Here is an 18,454-nt window from a genome sequence, read left to right as displayed (position 1 = left end):
TGAGCTGAATGACTAAAAAAGGAGCTGAGTTCTTCACCTGAATGACTAAAAAAGGCACAGCAGGGCCTTGGGGGAGACAGGTCAGCCCTCAGAGCTGGCTCTTGCTGTAAGAATCCACATCTGGAGGGGCTGTTTGGGGTAAAAAGGGGAAGATTGTGTGGCGATAGGATACAAATCATATGAACAGCGCAAATTACCAAACACCCAGCGCGAACAACTAAATAACTATTTAGTGCCATACAAATACAACAGCTTGCCCTTGCTAGATCCGAGATGCCAGGTGTAAAAGCTCTCTGTAAAAGCATCACACTCACCTGCAGGGAGCCGCGGGCTGCTCTGCTGCCTTCCCCGCGGGCATCCCCAGCTCCAGCAGTGCCACCCCAGCCTCAGGCTCCTGCTGCTGCCTCCCTGCACCTCCTCCCGAGCCCCTGCAGGTGTTTTTGGTGATGCTCTGACCCTTCCCCCTGCCCACCCTCTGCAGAGGGGTGTCAGAACCCAGGAATTCCTCTGGCTGCCCTGCGTGATTCAAGACCCTGGCAAGGGGCTCAGAGACCTTGGCGCAGAGTCAAAAACACCTGTGCCTTTGATTTTAACCCATGGAAACAATTACCAACTTTCTGTGAGGATTTACAAGTCCCAAGAGTTTGAGTAGAATGATAGTGAATTTGTCACAGTATGAAAAAGTAGAATTTTGGGGTTTTAAAATGGAGGTTCAAGAGGCAAGATGGAGGAATCTGGGTGTATCCTGTCCTCCTTCTTCTTCTTCTCCTTCTCCTTCTTCTTCTCCTTCTTCTCCATCTTCTGCTGTGATGGTGGCACTTCTGGTTCGGTTTAGAGCAGAGGCAGAGTGTCTAACATAGGCGATAGGTGTTAGGAAAATTAATCCACCAACACCAGAGGTTTATGTCCAAAAAGGAGACAGAGGAGTCCCTTTCTGGCTTTATTCCAATAAAGGGAGAGGCCATGGGACATTCCAATGGGATCTCTCCAATTTTTGGAGGATGCAGCCTCCTTTTTTATCCCAATTTCCCAACCACATCTCCCTTCTCTCTTTCCCCATTGGCTGAGGTACTTGAGAGGTTCAGACTTCCCAAAATACCTGATACCAAAGATTTCCCTCTAATGTATAACCCTTCCTTTTCATTTTTAATTCTAACTGAATTTAGGGATTTTTCTTCCCCACTGTTTCTTTCATCTCTCAGTGTCTAATTTCATTTATCAGCAAACCTAAAGTTTATTTGTAAAAGCAAATATCTTTTTCCATTCATCAATCAGTGGAATCCTTCCCATTGTTTCCTTTAGCTTCCAGATTATGGTTTTATCTACCAGCAGACCCACAGTTTGTTTGTAAAGACGAATCCACAATTCCTCCTATAGGTATTGGAAAATTATTGTAAATAAAGTACACGTAGTTTTTAACGCCACCCCAAGGGCAGGGACTGTGCCACAAACCAAGGTGCCAAACAGATCTCAGCAGGACAGGGAAAATACCCAGTGTTATCCCCAGATATGGGCTCTGGGCTTGCCAACAGTCAGGAAAAAATGACAGAGACACATTTGTTTTTATCATGCAAAAAATGCAGTTTATTTAACTTGCATTTGATTTAATAACTGTATTGGTAAAAGTGTAATTTCACAGGAATTTTTGATTCAAAGGTCATTTGGTAACTGTCATCCAGGTCTCAGTGGATTAGTTGGTTGCCATAACCTATAAAAATGTAAAACAATTGAAAAATCAGATCATGAGCTGCAGAAATTCGTGAACAGTATGTGCTGTGTCCAAGTCACAGGATTTAAATAAGTGAAATTAGATTTTTGCTTCCTAAAGTTCATATTAAATTAAAAGATGTTTGACATTCCAGACTTGAGCTGCATGTTCTACCCTTTAGGATGCAATTGCAACAATCAGTGCATTGATGAATGCAAATCTGAGAAATCACTTCTGAAATAAAGGGTAAATCTTTGTGATTGCAATAGAGCTCTAGGACAAAGGGAGAATGCATTCCTATTACCAAAACTTATTTGAATAAGTGAAAAAATATTTGATATCTCTTTCAGAGGAGGATACTTTGAATTGGTAATGGTTGAATCAAGAGTGACACAGCTCCCTTAGCACAGGGCAGAAATCTCAGTGAGAGAGCCCCAGCACAGCCAGGTATCTGAAATATATGGTAAATTTTTATGACTACAATATAGCTCTAGGATAAAGGAAGAATGCATTCCTACTACTAAAACTTATTTGAATAAATGAAAAAAAAAATTTTATCTGTTTCAGAGGAGGATACTTTGAATTGCTAATGGTTGAATCAGGAGTGACACAGCTCCCCTAGCTGGGGGCAGAAGTCCCAGTGAGGATTTCTGCCCAGCCAGCTGTCTGGATGCCACCCTGTTTTTGAAGTTTTTGTGCAGCAGCTGCTCACCTGCTCGATCCAGCTGTTGTAGGCAGAGACCCTGGTGAACACAGAGGGTTTGTGGTAGTAGTTGCAGCTGATGGAGGAGCCGAAGCTGACGATGCCGTGCACTTCCCAGGTGCCATCAGCCCTCTGGCAGTTCAGCGGGCCACCAGAGTCACCCTGGCAGGAGGGGGAACAGAGTCAGAGTGTCAGCAGCTCCTCTGTGGGGTTTTTAACCTTTCCTTCCCATCAGGCCTGTTTGCTCAGTGTCAGCACATTTCTCCTCGCAGAGAAAAGCAAGGCGCGATTCTTCCCCGGGATATTTCTGGGTTTCACATTCTCTGAACCTCAGAGAATGGAAAAGCAATTCTTATCTTTTGCTGTGCCTGTGTTTGTGCAAAAGTAGGATGCAATATGGAGATTGTTTACCCACAGTGATGGTGTTTTGTTTCCTTGGCCTGTCAGGGCCAGGTGTGTGTGTGTGTCAGGACTGTCACTGACAGTCACGAGATTCTGTGCAGTATGTGCAGAGTTAAGTGCTTAGCAACTTCAGTTTAGATTTAATGTAATATAATATAGAATAATATAGTGTAATAAAGTACTTAATTAGCCTTCTGATAAGATGGAGTCAGATGCATCATTCTCTCCCCTCATCAGGGATCCCTGTGACGGTGGTCACAGGGGTTTTCAGGGTGAGAGAAGAGACGAGAATGTTGAATTCATGTTCAGAAGGCTTGATCTATTATTTTATTATATATATACTACATTATAACTATATTAAAAAGAATAGAAAGAAAAGTTCTCAGAAGGCTAGCTAAGCTAAGAATGGAAAAGAATGAATAACAAAGATCTGTGTCCCGGCAGAAAGCGAGAGCAGCTCTGCCGTGAGTGATCAGTAAATCCAAACATCTACAAGAGACTAATCGTGGATCCACCTGTTGCATTCCACAGCAGCAGATAACCATTGTTTACACTTTGTTGCTGAAACTTCTCAGCTTCAGCAGGAAAAATCCTAACGAAAGGATTTTAATGAAAAGATGTCTGTGACAGATCCCAAACTCAATAATCTAAACCCAAGCCCTGAGAGTGGACTCACGCTGCAGCTGGAGATGACTCCATCCCCACCAGCACAAACCATGGTGGATTTCACAGTGGTTCCCCACCAGGAAGCGCTGGAGCAGGTGGCATAATTCACCACCAGCAGACGGCCTTGCTGCAGCTTGTCAGGAAGGGGTCCATTAGCTGAGAGAGAGCAGAAACACAGAGTCATGGTGGCAGCTGGCACTGAAGGGAGAATCAAACTGCTCTGCTAAATGGTGTCTGGGTGCCATCACTCCAGGTAAGGCACTCCACAGGGGCTGTATCAAAGGAGAAGCTGTTATAGGTATGAATGTCCCTTAGTTCCGTTCTTTCATATACACCTTCACTCACTAAAAATTTGCATTCCATTAAAAAATGTCTCATTGTTAGAGAAACAAAGAGCTGCTCTATTTTCAGGAGTTTGCAATTTACTTATCCCTCAAGGAATTCCCCCTTGAGCTAAGCTGACACCTCTGCTCAACTCTGGGATTTCCTTCACTTCACATCGATTCCCCTGTGTGCCTTCAGATATTCATCAGGTGTGTTGGGATTAGCAAATGCACCTGTCTGCACACTATTAACATTTGCATTACGATAGCTCCTAAAAGCTCAATAAAGGCCCCTCAGGTGCATTACCAACTCTGTTACAAGGAAAATAAATTTCAAAAAGAAAAATCATAATGTGTGAGTGAAGTGGGGCCTAATATAATAAACTACCTCACTACACTGAGTTTTGAGGGGAAGTTGAACACCATTAACAATCTTTGCCATCAACCTCAGATGAGAAGGAGCTTCTGAAAGGTGTTTTTGGTTATTTCATGGTTTTGCAAATGGCCAAATACTCACTCTGCAGTCTTCCCCAGCCAGTGACATAGCAGGGAGTGTTGGAGGACAGGATGCTCTGGGCAGCGGGCAGGCAGGCCAGCTGGATTTTGTCACTCAGGGTGACGTGCTGAGAGAGCTTGATCAGAGCAATGTCGTACCTGTGGTCACATGCACACAGTGGGGGAGAGAAGGGGAAGGTGAAAAGGTTTAAAAAATGGATTAAAACACAGCAGCCTGAGTACTCAGCAGTTACACAGCACCTGGCCTATGTCACCGTGGTATTTTCTGAAAAATCCCTTTGCCAGGATTCTTCTCCTGGGAAGCTGAGATGCCTCAGAGAAAAATGTAAATAATAATTGTCTGATTGCTTCTCCTGTGTTTGGCTGCTTTGGAATGTGGCTGGGGGTTCTTTACCAACAGGTGAATATTTGATTGGTTCCATGTAAATTTTTAATGAATGACCAATCACAGTCCAGCTGTGTCAGACTCTGAGGAGTCAGTCACGCGCTTTCATTATCATTCTTGTTAATAATGGGAATGATTATTAACAAGGATGATAATTCTGATGCATCCTTCCCTTTCTTTAGTATAATTTTAGTAATAATATAATATAATATAATATAATATAATATAATATAATATAATATAATATAATATAATATAATATAATATAATATAATATAATAGTGCATTATTAATATATTATGTATTAATAATATGTGATATTAATATATATTATTATATTAATATAATATAATACAATATCAGCCTTCTGAGAACATAGAGTCAGATTCTCATCTCTCACAAACACCACAGGCCTATTCAAAAGAGAAGCAAGGGAGCAAAAGGAGCAGTGCACAAACAGCAAATATTCCTGCACCCCAAAGCAATTAATGGGAAATTCATGGACTGGAAGGCTGTTCCCTGCAGAACTGCCTGTTTTCCTGATGGAAGAGAGCTGTCTTTTATAGTTTTTTCACCAAAACCATGTTAGGACTCCAGTCTAAGGACTGGAACTGAGGGGATTTCTTTGTTACTGCCCTTAGCCTGCAGCAGGACACAGGGGTCCTTCAGCCACATGGATATTAATTTTCATAATTCTGTGTATCTGCTGCTGGTAGGAGGGCTTCAAAGAGTGCTGTATAAAATCCTTCATTCCCTTTCATTGTACAAGAGATATCACTGCATGTAACAGCTTCTGACCCAAGCATGAACATGAAAAGGCTTCTGGAAACATTATTAATTAGTAAAAAATCAATATTGTTAATTGCTTTGTATTCTCTGAGGGGGAAGGTAGAAACTGGACTTGAACAGGAGGCTCTAAACATGAATTTAATTACCATAACTCCAGATGGGTGGGATTCAGGCAGTTTGATTTTTACCCTCCACCTAAAAACTGAAAAAATACCTTCCACCAGCTTACCCATTGGCAACATTATTTGAATTCCAGTTCCTATGGACAATGATCTTTGATGGATAAACTGCAACTGATCCTGCTTCCGTAGCTGCCAGGTTGTATTTTCCAATAAGCACTTTGTAGGTCAGAGTAGAGCTGGGCAAGGAAAGGATGAACACTCAGTTATGTGATGCAGCTGCACCTTTGGCTCCTGGGACCCTTATCAATCTCTCATCACAGACAGGTTTGTCTGGAGCTGAGCCAGTGATTTGCTAAGGGCAAAGATTTTGTTCTGGACTTGATAATTATTTAATCTCTGAGCTGTCCTCTCAACTCCTGCTCAAGGCTTCTTTAATAAACTCAAGGTGCCTCCAATCTTTGCAATATTCAGCTCACATTCTTCAATGCAGTAACAATTTGGACTTTTTAAAAATAGCTTCAATAATAAATAACTGCATGACAGATATAATATGCAGGATTTATAATAATAACATGCAGCCAATCCTTCATGTTTCATATTATATATTTATAATATTTGCTACGATTTAATGTTACAATAACCCCAGAGCAAAATGGGGCTGTGTTTGTGGAAGCAGCTTTGATAATGCAATGACATTGCTGTACCTGATAATTTATTTGTTACACAATATGAAAAGTTTACTGAAAATGATTGGCATATTCAAAATATTTGTGATTATTTCTTCAGGGAGTGGATTGATTAGTTAACTTGTGGATCTCACTGACATATATTACAGAAACAGGCAACACAGCTGAATTTTAATAGCAACTTGAAAAGAGAAAGATGTTTGTAGTTTGTTTATGGAAATTAAGAATATATAATTCAGGTAATTATATATCCTGGGGTTTTTTCCCCCTTTTACATTAAGAAAATAAAGAGATGTCATTCTCCTGACTTTTAATCAAAAGATATGATGCAAAACTCAGAGCTTTCAACTGGGAAAGGGAGAACTGACATTGATATGGTTTTCACTCATCTCTTTCTGCTCAAGTGCTGCTTCCTGGGTCAGATTTACCTTCATTTTACTCACCTGATGCAGTGGGCAGCTGTCATCACCCAGTTGGTGGCAATCAGGGTTCCCCCACAGGTGTGACTCCACTTGCCATTGGAATAGTATTGAAGGGAGACCTGGGATCAAGGAAACAAGTGAGGTTCAAGCTTTTACTTACTCATTTTTCATCACTGTGCTTTGTTCCCGCACCCAGAACACAACTTGCTGATGGTGGAAGGCTTTGGAGTTCCCAACTCCGGGCCACAGAAAGGTTTTTCCTTCTTCCCTATCATCCAAAGCTTGATTTTTAAAATACATCTTGCTTAAATAGCCCGAGTCTACTTGACTTAAAATGAGAGCCTGCAGGAGTGTCACAGCACATGCTGCAGTCAGTAGGGCCACAATACAGAATTTCAGAAGATTTAAGTATTCTCCCATGTCAGTAGGGCCACAATACAGAATTTCAGAAGATTTAAGGTTTCCCCCCTGTCAGTAGGGCCACAATACAGAATTTCAGAAGATTTAAGCTTTCTCCCATGTCAGTAGGGCCACAATATAGAATTTTAGGAGATTTAAACATTCTCCCCTGTCAGTAGGGCCACAACACAGAATTTCAGAAGATTTAAGCTTTCTCCCATGTCAGTAGGGCCACAATATAGAATTTTAGGAGATTTAAACATTCTCCCCTGTCAGTAGGGCCACAACACAGAATTTCAGGAGATTTAAGCATTCTCCCACACACAGTAACATCATTCCACATCATTCCACTTCAAGCATCTGCCCATACACAGTAACACCATACCACATCAGAGAGCTTCGAGCTTCTTGCTCTTTAGCCCAAACTTTTACCACCCTCATGTCCATGCACTGCACCCCTCTGTTCCCTTTGGTGGTTTGTAAGTCCCTGGGCACTCCATGGCTCACTGCTTTCACTGCTGCTCACCTGCTTTTCACAACTGAGCCCATGGGGGATGAGGCTCTGCAGCAGCCCCACTCCCAGTGACCACAAACTGAGCACCTGCACATTACCAGCAAAATGCAGCACATTCAGAGCTTTTTTAAGAAAACTGGAAAGTTTAGGATGGATCAGAACAGAAGAGACAAAAGGTGTCAGGCAAGATGCATCAAATGGGATTTCAGAGGTGGTTTTGCTCAGTTCAGTTGTGCTGTGCAGAGGCAGCACAGCCCCAGCAGTTGCAGGGAAAGCACAGAATCACCAACCTGCCAGGGCCAGCTGTATGGCCTTGCATTTTCCCCTCCAACAACTCTGGTCACAAGAGGTGGGTAGGAAGGAACCCCGCAGCCAAAGGCTAGAAGACACACAAATAGGATGAAAGAAGGTTTAGAAAAATATCTGTAACATATCCAATAGCACAGCACCCAGTTATTCTTTCAAGAAACCCTTGTAATGAACATCCTCTGCTGTATTTTTTCCTTTGAAGCAGAATGTTCAATTTGTCTAAAAAAGGAAAGTTGGTTTTAGATTTTAATTAACTTGATCATTTAAAATTAAAGCAGAAGTTGGGCACGTACCTGCAGAGGCCAGAGCTAACACAGCAAAGAGGACTCCAAGCATGGTGCCAGTTCCTGGTGATGGAGGCTGCAGGCTCAGCTCCACTCCATTTCATACAGTGTCTTTTATCTCTGGAACACATGACTTCGAGTGCAGAGCTATTCCAATACCAATAGAAAACTTGTATCACTGTGAGATAATTCTTCATGTACATAAAATCATCATTTAGATGGACCTTGGATACAGGCTATATAAACAACTTGGTTAAAGATAATTCTAAATGTGATGCTTATTATCTGTAGCAGCTGTGTGAATTTCCATTGCCTTGAAACAAGGTGTTCACAGAAGGACAATGTTAGATTAATTATTCTAACATTTGAATAAGTCAGCAGTAAGTTCTGATCTGTTGGGACAGTGACAGATTTGGATGTGTTGGTAGGGGTTGCATTAGCTGATCTCTAGAGGCTCCCCTCATACCTTAGTTATTGTACAATTATACAACTCCTTGGGATTTTATTTTGGTTTGGGATCTTGGTTTGCTTTTGTTTAGTTTTGTGTGTAACTGAATGTTAGCTACCACATTGACGACTGAAAACCTGTATTTTCTTTCCCAGATCAAGTTGCAATGTGCTTCAGCATGCCAGACTTCTTCAGCAAACCAGGCTCCAACCACTTTGAAGTGGAACTTCAAGCTTTGAAGCAATGCTTCAAGCCATACAAAGAAACAGCTGTCCATGAAGAAGCTGAATTGCTGGTATGCTGTGGTGAGTCAGACTCCATTCCTTCCCTATTTCCCTTTGTTCCCTGAAGAGAACAGGGTTCCCTGCAGCATTGCAAGTGAGCCTGTGCACCCCCAAAGCAGAACTATAAAACCCCCAAAGCAGAACTATAAAACCCCCAAAGCAGAACTATAAAACACTGTGAGCTTGTTAAAGAGAAGAGCAAAGCACTTCCACTCACAGGACAAAGCAGGCAAGAGCAGCATTTACACAATTCCAGAGATGCTGCCACAAAAAGAACTGTCCTAATTCATTACTGACATTTGAGATCAGTGACCAGATAGCAATGATTTCTCTTGCCCCTTTTTTTCTTTTTTCTTTTTCTTTTTATCTTCTACTGCAGGAATTTTCCATCCTCTGTCACCTTTCCATCCACCAACCATTCTCTGGTTATTTAAAAAACAAACATCTCCATCCCATAAACCAGGACACTCATAGAAAACCAACTTACTAGAATGGAAACAAATATCATAATGCCAGTTTTACAACCAGAGTTGTGTTGTACACAGACACCAAACAAGGGGTTCAAAAATGCTGAAATAAATCTAATGTTTAATGTCAGGATTAATAAGCAGCATTATGAAAAACCTGATTTCCAGAGCTCCCATTCAGCAGTAGCTGGATGAAAGATGCCTGGAGCACACATGTGGAAGGCAGGAATATAGAATGCTTTGCTGTTTTATCTGCTTCTCAATAATGTATTTTCCTACCCAGACAATGGCACTTGAGGAAGCTGCATTCTGAATTGCAAATTGGATCAACCAAACCCTGTTCTGGCATCTTGTATTTATTATCTGACAAAAGCAGAAACCAGGATTAACAGTGCAGAATTGAGATTCGACATTTTTTTCCATTCATTTGTTGGCTCTTTTCTTAGTGTCTGTATTTATAAGCTAAACAATGTTATGCTGCTCAGTTTATCTTCCATGTCACTGTCATTTTCATGAATTCCAACTAACAGTATAAATTTCAGATGGTCAGTTACTATTTTAACTTGCTTTGTTGTGTGCTTGTAAATGTGGAATTTTGTTTAGTTCTTTAAGCATTTCTGCATTTCACAAATATAATCTGCTCTCTTGTATACTGTAAATAGAGAAACACTTTCTTTTCCCCCTTCTTCATGGAGCAATTCTGAAAGTTATTTCATTATGGAGGAAATTCTCACAGGAATCCTAATATATTTAATGTAAACAAATATAATTTTCTGCTCTCTTGCATACTGTAAATAAATAGTGTTTCTTCTTCCCCTTCTTCATGGAGGAATTCTGAAACAGTTCTTTTGTTATGGAGGAAATTCTCATAGGAATCCTAATATATTTAATGTATTTCACAAATATAACCTTCTGCTCTCTTGCATACTATAAATAGAGAAACTCTTTTTCCCTTTCTTCATGGAGGAATTCTGAAACAGTTCTTTTGTTATGGAGGAAATTCTCATAGGAATCCTAATTTATTTAATGTAAAACACTCTCAAAGCTGTTTTGTGTTTTGTTTTTTGTTCTGTTCATGCTTTATCCATCTTTTCCAGGCCTGAACAGTTTTCCTTGGGCTCCATGGGCGTCAGGCTGCTGGCAATTCTGCCAGCAAATATCAAATGGCTCAGCCTTCAGCTGATACCATGTTGGCTTGGAAAGAACCCCCTGGAAGCTCTTATCATCTTCATGCCAGATATCTCACAGAAACTAATCAGCTCAAGGAACTTTGGTGAGAGAGAGAAGGAGCTTCTGGTATGTTCTGTTAAAGCAAACAGTAAATATCTCCCTCAATACACAATGTACAGTGTACAACTGAAATGGACTCTGGTGCTTCCTTATCTTTATTCCCTTGAAGGGCAGTAACTCTGTTTTACTAATTAGTAAATGAATTTTCTGCAGAAAAGTTTGACACTGAAATCTGCTTTCCTGAGGGATGTTTTTCATCTGCAACCTGAGAGTAACCCCTCTGAAAATCTGAAGTTAAATTCTGACCCAGTTTTATCTTGGGACCACCAACTGTGCCACATTTATTACTTGCAGGGTGGGTGTTAAATCTGCTGCTTGATGATTCCCTGGGATCATTTCTGTGTTCTTCAAAGTAAAGCTTGGCCTTCATTCCTCAGGACAGAACAAGGTTATACTGAGCAAGGAAATGGAGATGAGATTTACCCTGTGTGTTTCTGTCATTTGTTGTGCCTTCCAAATTGTCTTATATCCATTTATATATTATTTTCCACACTGTATTTTAGTCAATACTGGCCACAGATGTAACATAAGGCCCTGCTTATCTCAGCTGGGTGGGGAGCAACAGCAGGAGAGAACAGACACAAACCCAACAAAAACCCCAACCACACTTGAGCAGTCAGATTAGACTGAAAGATATTTATTTAGAAACAACAGCTTTGGTATTTTAAAACCAAACAACCTGTAAGTCACTAGAAAGTGGGGTGTCTTCCCCCATAGCCAAAAACAAATCAATGCACAAAGTCTCAATAGGCTTAGAATAGGAGACCTGCAGATCAGCATTTCCAAGTGCATATCCAGAAAACAATTTCATTAAATTGATTTTGCACTCTACAGTCATAAAGGCTGAAAAACCTGTTACCAGAACTTATTGACAGTTAAGACTGTTAGATATTGACAGTTCAATTGACTGTTACTGAAGTGGAGGAAAAATTAACATACTCCCCCTCCCCCCAAGCAATAAATTACAAACTGTATACCAGAAAGGAAGTTACACCAAAGTTTTCTAGTTAACTCTCAGAAGGGAATCATTATCCTTTATTTTTCTGTAGAAATAAAAAAAAACCAAAACCAAACAGATCAAAATATCCAAGGTCTTAGTATATCTTCAAGTATTTTCACCAAATAGATTACTCCTAGGGAACTGAACAGCTTACAGGGAAGGACACATCTGTTACACAAGCTTCTGGGATAAACAGTTGAATCACCACACCTTCCAAGTCTCAGATTCCTGTAATAGCAAGGCACAGAAGGATTGTTGCTTTCAAATGCTCCTTGTTCTTCTCAGCTGCAGTATTGCCAGGTGTCTTGTGCAAATGGAGGCTGAAAGCAGGACTAAGTTCACTTGGACAAGGAATGGAACAGGGTGTTATTTCAAGACCATCTATCTTGCTTACTGCTACAGATTCTGAGCTCCAGCTGCTTCCCACCTCTTCCCTGTCTCTGGAATGAAGTTCTGCATCACCTTCATTTGAAGTAGGTCCAGCTGAGAGGAGGCAGCAGAGCTGTGTGCTCTGCAGTGCCCGGGAGGATGAGGAGCCAGGTCAGCCCTGCTGTGGCTGTGCAGCCTCTGGGCACTTCAGCGGGCAGAGTCGGGGACAGCCACCTGCAGCAAGGGTTAACAGGTCACTGGTAAAGGCAGAAGGCAAATCTTGGAGATGACAAAGGCAACTGGATAGACAACAGTGAAAGGACACACATAATTCCAAGGACACATTTCAGGGGTGTTACACAATAACTGACATCACCTCCTAACCCCTTCCTCCCTTTGCACTGAGGTGCTGATCATGATCAGAGGCTTCTAACTGCACTTGTCTGATTTACATTTCTATCCTACCTCTTCCTAGGTCAGTTTGTCTGGCTACAAGCACCTCCCACTCAATCTTTTATTGGATCAAAAGTATTCAGACCTGCTTGGGATCAGGCTTGAACTCCAGTGCTCAAAATGACAAAACCAGTGAGCTGACAGGGAAACTTCCAGCTCACTTTAAAGACCCCTTACAGCTGTCAAGTTTAGTTCAATACCTTCTGTTCAGCCTTAGCTATCCAAAAATCAAATTTGATTTTATAATTTGGAGTAATAATACAATCTATAGCTAGAACTTTTCCTCTGACAGCTGTTTAACTATCATCTCCTTGTTTTCTAAATGAAACCTACATTTAACTCAGTTCAGCCCTCAGGAGGGAAGCCTCTGAACAGCACAACTAGCTCACACAGCAAACCAGTCTGGTCTTGCATTTCCACTTCATATCAACACACAATCAGAAATTCCCAGTACTAAGAGCAGAACTCACCATCTACTGTCTATTCTGTGCTAAGCTTTTACAGCAAATAAGTTTTCCAAGGCAACTCAGAACAACTTGAAATCTTTACACCCAGGTAAGATGAGCTTGGAGCTCTGGCTCCAGAGCTTGGAGCCAGGACCTTCAACTCACAGTAAAAAGCACTCAGGACTTTCCTTAACACAGCTTTGCATTTTGTCTGACTGGGAGAAACACCAAATCAGCATCCTCCCAAAATGTTGGTGGTGAGTGTGGTGTGATGGAGGGCTGCACAGTGTTTATAATATGAACATCCACCATGAGTCCCAGCAAGTCAGCAGCTTCACCTCCAACACCAGCCTGCCTTTGGGTGCTGCTGTGGACACCTCACACATTCAGAGCAGGCAGGCAGGTGTGCAGGTCTCCACACAGCAGTACAGACAAGTACAGCAGCTCTCTCACGTGCTTTCTGGATAACAAGAATCATCATTTCATGACAACTGCAACTGCTGGCACAGAAACAAGCCATGTCCTACACTGATGTGTGAGAAAAGGACAGAAAGCTGTGTCTGCCTCCACCTGCAACTCACAAATGTCTAAGGACAGATGATGAGTTTATCTTTTATCTTTTCTAACGATTCTGAGCCCTACTGCTCCAATCCCTGCCCTAATCCTCCTTGCAAGAGGTCACAGATTGCTTGTTTCAAGAGAGACTGAAAATCCTCACAGTCCAAGAGAGAGCCTGCCCAGGCACAGCTGACACAACATCAGGCTGACAACACTCAGTGGACAGCAGCCAAAAGCAGCAGTTTTATACCTTACTCCTGAAGAGGGGCTTGGCTCCCGGCCCACAATACTCGTTGTAGATGAGTTTGAACAGAAACAAATGAAACAAAGTAATTAAGGAGGCCACACTGAACCAGAACAGGAAGGGTAAGCCTGGGTATTGCTTGGCCATGTGTTCCTCATGAGCTAGAATAGCTTTTAGGTGGAGTGTGTGTCTTAGGTCCTGCAAGTGGACCAGATCTGTAGAGATATAAAGCAGTGGTGTGATGGGTTGGGTCACCATGACAGGGAAGGTGTGGCCTCGTGCCTCTGAGGTGAGCTCCACGGGCTCGTTCATACAGCCTGCCTCACAGGCATACAGTCTGACAGGCTTCTCCTGGAACTTCACAGACACATGCAAGAAGGGCTTTCCTTCAGCATCCAGGAGAACAGCTAAACTGATCAAGTCCTTGTTGTAATGGATGCCACGTAAGGAGTAGCTGTTATGGAGCACGTCAGGGTCAGCCTGGAACTGAAGGTGGTTTTCTGTGAACTGCAGACCCCCAAAGCTGAGCACCATTCCCTGCATCAGCCCGTGCACTCCAGCTGCCACAAGGCCCTTGCAGCCCCGTTTCTGGAGAGTCAGCTTCCACAGGTCTGAGAGCTGCAGGATCTGGGTGACACTGGTCAGCCTGGGTGGCCACAGGTTCTGGGCGTGCATGGTGGCGTGGCCACTGAAGCAGTGGTCAGCATAGTTCAGGCTGGCCTCAATCCTCTCCCTGTCCTCACCAGCAAGGAGAGGGTCCAGCAGGGGGGCTGGCACAGTTGACAGCACGTAGTAGAGGGTCATGTTGACAGTCTCACTGGATGGGGTGTGTGCATCTGTGATCTTCCTCATTTCAATCCCTGCAGCAAAAGAAAACAACCAATAATCAAGAATTAACTAGGAGGAAAAGAAGATCAAGCATGCACACTGATGTTCAATAGGGTGTTCTTTATACATAAAACACCAAAGTGTGTTGCCCAGGTTTTTTAAGATTTTCTAAGCCTTCTGATGTTTACATTCTTGTAACGAACTTTCTCACACCCTTTCTGTAAATAACTCATTGTTTTGCATTCTTTTATAGAGAGAAATTTGATGGACTGTTGATTTGTCCAGTGTCATTGGAGAGGTGGCACTGTTGCCCTCCAATCCACTGTCACTTTTAGAAAACTATAAATGTTGGAGTCAGAAAATAAACTTCCCTTTTCTTCACCTTGAGAGCAGCAGTGTGTGCACTCCTGTTGTTTCCTGTCCCATAGTAACAAAAGTGAAATGTTTCCTTGTGTTTGTCTAAGAAGATACTCTCTCTGCTACTTGGCAGTTTGAGAGCCAAGCTCTCACTAAAGACAAAGCTAATTTAATATACAGACAGGCCTGTCATCATGACTCTGCAAGAATGATCTGTCAAAAGAACAGAATCCTTTCATAAAATAACAAGTTCTATGTTATTTGGTCAGCTACTCTTTTATGTAAGACATTAAAATCTCAAGAAAAAGCATCTTTGTAGAACAGCTCTTGATCTCCATGCAGGATCTGCCTTTTATGCTATCACTAAAGGTCACTTTATTCCCAACTGACATTCAGGCAAATCGGTGAAGTTCCTGAAGCCATGAAAAGCAGCACACACAGAATAATGATTATAAATGTTTTTTTATCACTTTCTATACATAGTCAGGTGTACTCCAGTTTAAGATAAGCTGGATTCCAAACCAGAAACATTGTTTTACTACCCCACAACCCATCAGGAAGATGAGAGCCTCTGGAGACTTTACAGCAACCAGGAGCTTTCAGACACCCTCTAAAGCAACTCCATGGAAGCCGAGCATCACTTTCCTTACCTGAAATGAACAAGTCAGACCAGGTCTGCTGGTGCTCCTGGAAAAGATCTTCCACCCCCATCTGCATCACCTCCAGCATCTCTTTCTTGGCCGCCTCCCTCAGCTTGCTGAAGGTCTCCTCCAGCCTGGACACCTCGATGGGCTCCGACGTGTACACCACGGACAGCAGGGTCTCGTCAAAGTGCGACTCGGGCGCGACCTGCACCCGGCTCACGAGTTTCTTGGCAGCCACCACCACCAGCACCACCTTGGGGCTGCCGGCCAGCAGCAGGCGGCCGGAGGAGAGCAGGAACTGCCGCTCCTCCACCTTCTCCAGGCTGGTGGTGAAGCGCCCGCCCGGGACGGACGAGGCGGCGGGAGCCGAGGCCTCGAAGGCGGCCACCCGCGCGGTGGGGTTGGCGATGCGGATGCGCTGCAGGTAGAGGTGCGGCCGGCTCCGGTGTGCCACCACCTCCTCCCGCACCGTCACGCAGTCCCCGGAGCCGGGCCCGGTCTGCACGCAGCGCAACCTCCGCACGGCCCCGTCCCGCAGCGCCGCCAGCGCCGCCCGCGCCTCGCCGCGCCCGCCCAGCGCCCTCAGCCGCACCAGCGCCGGGTACTCGGTGGCGAGCGGCGCGCCCGCAGCGGGCCCCGCGGGCCGCACCCAGAGCCGCCCGGCCGACACGTCCAGCAGCAGGAACCCGTTCCCGGCCACCGCCAGCCCCGGGGGCTCGCCGGCGCCCGCCGCCTCCTCAGGCAGCGGCAGCGCATCGCCGCGCTGGGTCTGCTCCCGCCAGGCGCCCGAAGCCTTCTGCAGGCAGAGCGCGGCGGGGCCCCAGGGCTCGGCCCCGCGCCCCGCGCCCCGCGCCCGCGCCGCGCCCAGGTACCAGTAGGCGACGAGCAGCAGCACCAGCAGCAGCAGCAGGCGCCGCGCCCAGCTGCTGGACAGCAGCCCCGGCAGCCCCTTCAGCCGCTGCTGCAGCCACATGGGCGGCGGCGGCGGGGGAGCCCCGGCCCAGCCCGTCCCGGCCCCGGCCCCGCCGCACCGGCCCTAGGCCGCCATGGCCGCCGCGCCACAGGCAGCGATTGGCGGCGCTTGGCGGCTCTTTGCGACAGCCGCGCCCTCCGGCCCTCAGGGGGCGCTTGGCCGGGAGACGCGGCCCGGCCCCGGAACCGCCCCGGAACCGCCGGGAACCCCGGAACCGCCGGGATCCCGGCTGAGAACGGCCCCGGAACCGCCGGGAACCCCGGCTGGCAACAAGCCCCGAACCGCCGGGATCCCGGCTGCAGAACCCCGGAACCGTCAGCAATCCCGGCTGCCAAAGCCCCGGCTGCCAAGCTCCCGGTTTCCAACCCCCCCGCTCCAGGTCCCCCTTTACTCGGGGCTCCCGACCCCTCCCGTTACCGGGACCCCTCTCGGCTGCGAGCCCCCTCAGCTCCGGATCCCCGGCACCGGGATCCCCCCGGCACCCCTGCCCTGCTCCGTCTGCGGTGTCCGTGGGTGCCCTCGGGCAGCTGCAGCCCACGCTGGGGTTCTCTGTCTCCTCCCCGGGTCACTGCACCGATCGAAAAGGCCTGGAGGGGTTTTCCGTAATTCCCGTGGCGGTTTAGTGGCTTGCCACCACGGACTATGCAGGAAAGGAAGTTTTTTCTGTCAAACTCTGTCCCACTGTGTCGTAAATAGAGGAACAAACTTTCTCAGGTGTCTTAGATGTGCAAAGGAAAGTTTTGTATCCAGAGCAGTGCTAGAAAGACAAAACGAGTTTCAAGAAAGTCAGGCAGAAGAACTGTGAGTTAAGGTGAAATGGGAAAATCTCAACCATGTTGAGGCAATGAACTGGATAAAAAAAAAAAAAAAAAAGGAAGCAGAGGAGACACGTTCTTAATTTCTTCCGGCGAATGAGCTGTTTGACTGGGGGTGGGTGGGGAGAGCACTGGGATCCCAAACAGTGGATGAGACCCCATTCACTGCAGGTTTTAATGGGCTGGTGTCACTTAAGGACACAAAACGACACAGACACTGGAATCTCCAAGGTAAAAAGAAGGGTGTTTTAATTTCCGACTAACATTTACAGATTTTGAAAAGTGGAGAGTGACAGTCCCACCTCTCCAATGACACTGGATAAACCAACAGTCCATCAAATTCCTCTTCCTCCAGAAAAGAATGCAAAACAAGAAGTATTTACAGAAATACATAAATATAAAAATACATAATTATAATATAAATATAATATAATACATAGCATATAAATATGTATTATATAAAATTTAAACATCAGAAGGCTTAGAAGAACTTAAAAAACCAAAACAGGCTGCTGGTGTCAGCTTTGAGGCTGCTGTGAGAGCGGAGCTCTGGCCCTTCCAGCTTTCAGGAAGCTGCTGCTCCCCCTGGAGCACGTGTTGCACGTACTCACTGGAACATCTGCATTGGCAGCTGGCTCTGCTTAAAAAGACAGGCAGCAGGCTGCAGCCAGCACACAGATGTGAAAAACGCATATTTTATGATTGACTTTTTGCAAATATTAGAGTGAATATTGTGTGTGTTGTGTTAGAAAGTTATGCTGTATTAATTTTCTTAAGTAGTGTGTTAAATACAGTTTTAGGTTATAACAAAATGTTAAAATAGAAACTATGCTATGTAGGATACTTTTTTGAAGAGAGGACTCGCAGTGAGATAGCAGCCACAGACACCTGAATCCTTCAGAGAAAGAGAATTTATTGCTCCATTATCAGGAGAAACGAACTTCTTCCTGCCTCACTCAGCCCTGAAGATGCTGTCAGGATTCAGAGGAAGAAGCTGACACTGCCCAGACAGAATCCTGTGTTTGAATGGAATTTATGCATCATGGATGA

At 44.7% G+C, this 18,454-nt stretch overlaps 2 protein-coding genes and 1 long non-coding RNA gene across 4 annotated transcripts; 1 reads left to right on the top strand and 2 right to left on the bottom strand.

Annotated features, from left to right (window-relative positions):
* Positions 1-1,556: 1,556 nt before the first annotated feature.
* On the bottom strand, positions 1,557-8,483 carry LOC135456613 (chymotrypsin-like elastase family member 2A). Its single transcript, XM_064730583.1, has 8 exons — positions 8,238-8,483; positions 7,926-8,014; positions 6,744-6,841; positions 5,722-5,850; positions 4,320-4,456; positions 3,490-3,635; positions 2,421-2,573; positions 1,557-1,708 (listed from the first exon to the last, which is right to left on the bottom strand). Exons 1-8 carry the CDS (start codon positions 8,278-8,280, stop codon positions 1,691-1,693), a joined length of 813 nt encoding a protein of 270 aa, XP_064586653.1. The 5' UTR covers positions 8,281-8,483; the 3' UTR covers positions 1,557-1,690.
* On the top strand, positions 3,653-10,793 carry LOC135456614 (uncharacterized). 2 transcript variants are annotated; one of them, XR_010442582.1, is made up of 3 exons: positions 3,653-3,732; positions 8,832-8,981; positions 10,525-10,793. It is a non-coding gene; the product is annotated as an uncharacterized LOC135456614 (long non-coding RNA). The 2 variants fall into 2 exon arrangements; XR_010442581.1 differs by lacking the exon at positions 3,653-3,732 and adding an exon at positions 6,729-6,859.
* A 543-nt stretch (positions 10,794-11,336) lies between these two features.
* On the bottom strand, positions 11,337-16,663 carry KIAA2013 (KIAA2013 ortholog). The gene is made up of 3 exons (XM_064730674.1): positions 15,623-16,663; positions 13,794-14,647; positions 11,337-12,320 (listed from the first exon to the last, which is right to left on the bottom strand). Exons 1-3 carry the CDS (start codon positions 16,587-16,589, stop codon positions 12,294-12,296), a joined length of 1,848 nt encoding a protein of 615 aa, XP_064586744.1. The 5' UTR covers positions 16,590-16,663; the 3' UTR covers positions 11,337-12,293.
* Positions 16,664-18,454: the final 1,791 nt, after the last annotated feature.

Source organism: Zonotrichia leucophrys, chromosome 21 (genome assembly GCF_028769735.1).
Source record: "Zonotrichia leucophrys gambelii isolate GWCS_2022_RI chromosome 21, RI_Zleu_2.0, whole genome shotgun sequence".
NCBI classification, from domain to species: Eukaryota; Metazoa; Chordata; class Aves; order Passeriformes; family Passerellidae; genus Zonotrichia; species Zonotrichia leucophrys.
Note: the sequence above shows the minus strand (reverse complement) of the source record. Positions and strands in the feature narration are given on the sequence as shown.

Coding starts and splice junctions, on each gene's coding strand:
- KIAA2013 (XM_064730674.1), bottom strand. CDS start 16,589: ATGTGGCTGCAGCAGCGGCTGAAGGGGCTGCCGGGGCTGCTGTCCAGC. Junction 14,648..15,622: donor GTCTGACTTGTTCATTTCAG/GTAAGGAAAGTG, acceptor CTTTTGCTGCAG/GGATTGAAATGAGGAAGATC. Junction 12,321..13,793: donor AGCCCCTCTTCAGGAGTAAG/GTATAAAACTGC, acceptor CCCTTGCTGCAG/GTGGCTGTCCCCGACTCTGC.
- LOC135456613 (XM_064730583.1), bottom strand. CDS start 8,280: ATGCTTGGAGTCCTCTTTGCTGTGTTAGCTCTGGCCTCTGCAG. Junction 8,015..8,237: donor GTTAGCTCTGGCCTCTGCAG/GTACGTGCCCAA, acceptor TGTGTCTTCTAG/CCTTTGGCTGCGGGGTTCCT. Junction 2,574..3,489: donor GAGTCATCTCCAGCTGCAGC/GTGAGTCCACTC, acceptor CCCTCCTGCCAG/GGTGACTCTGGTGGCCCGCT.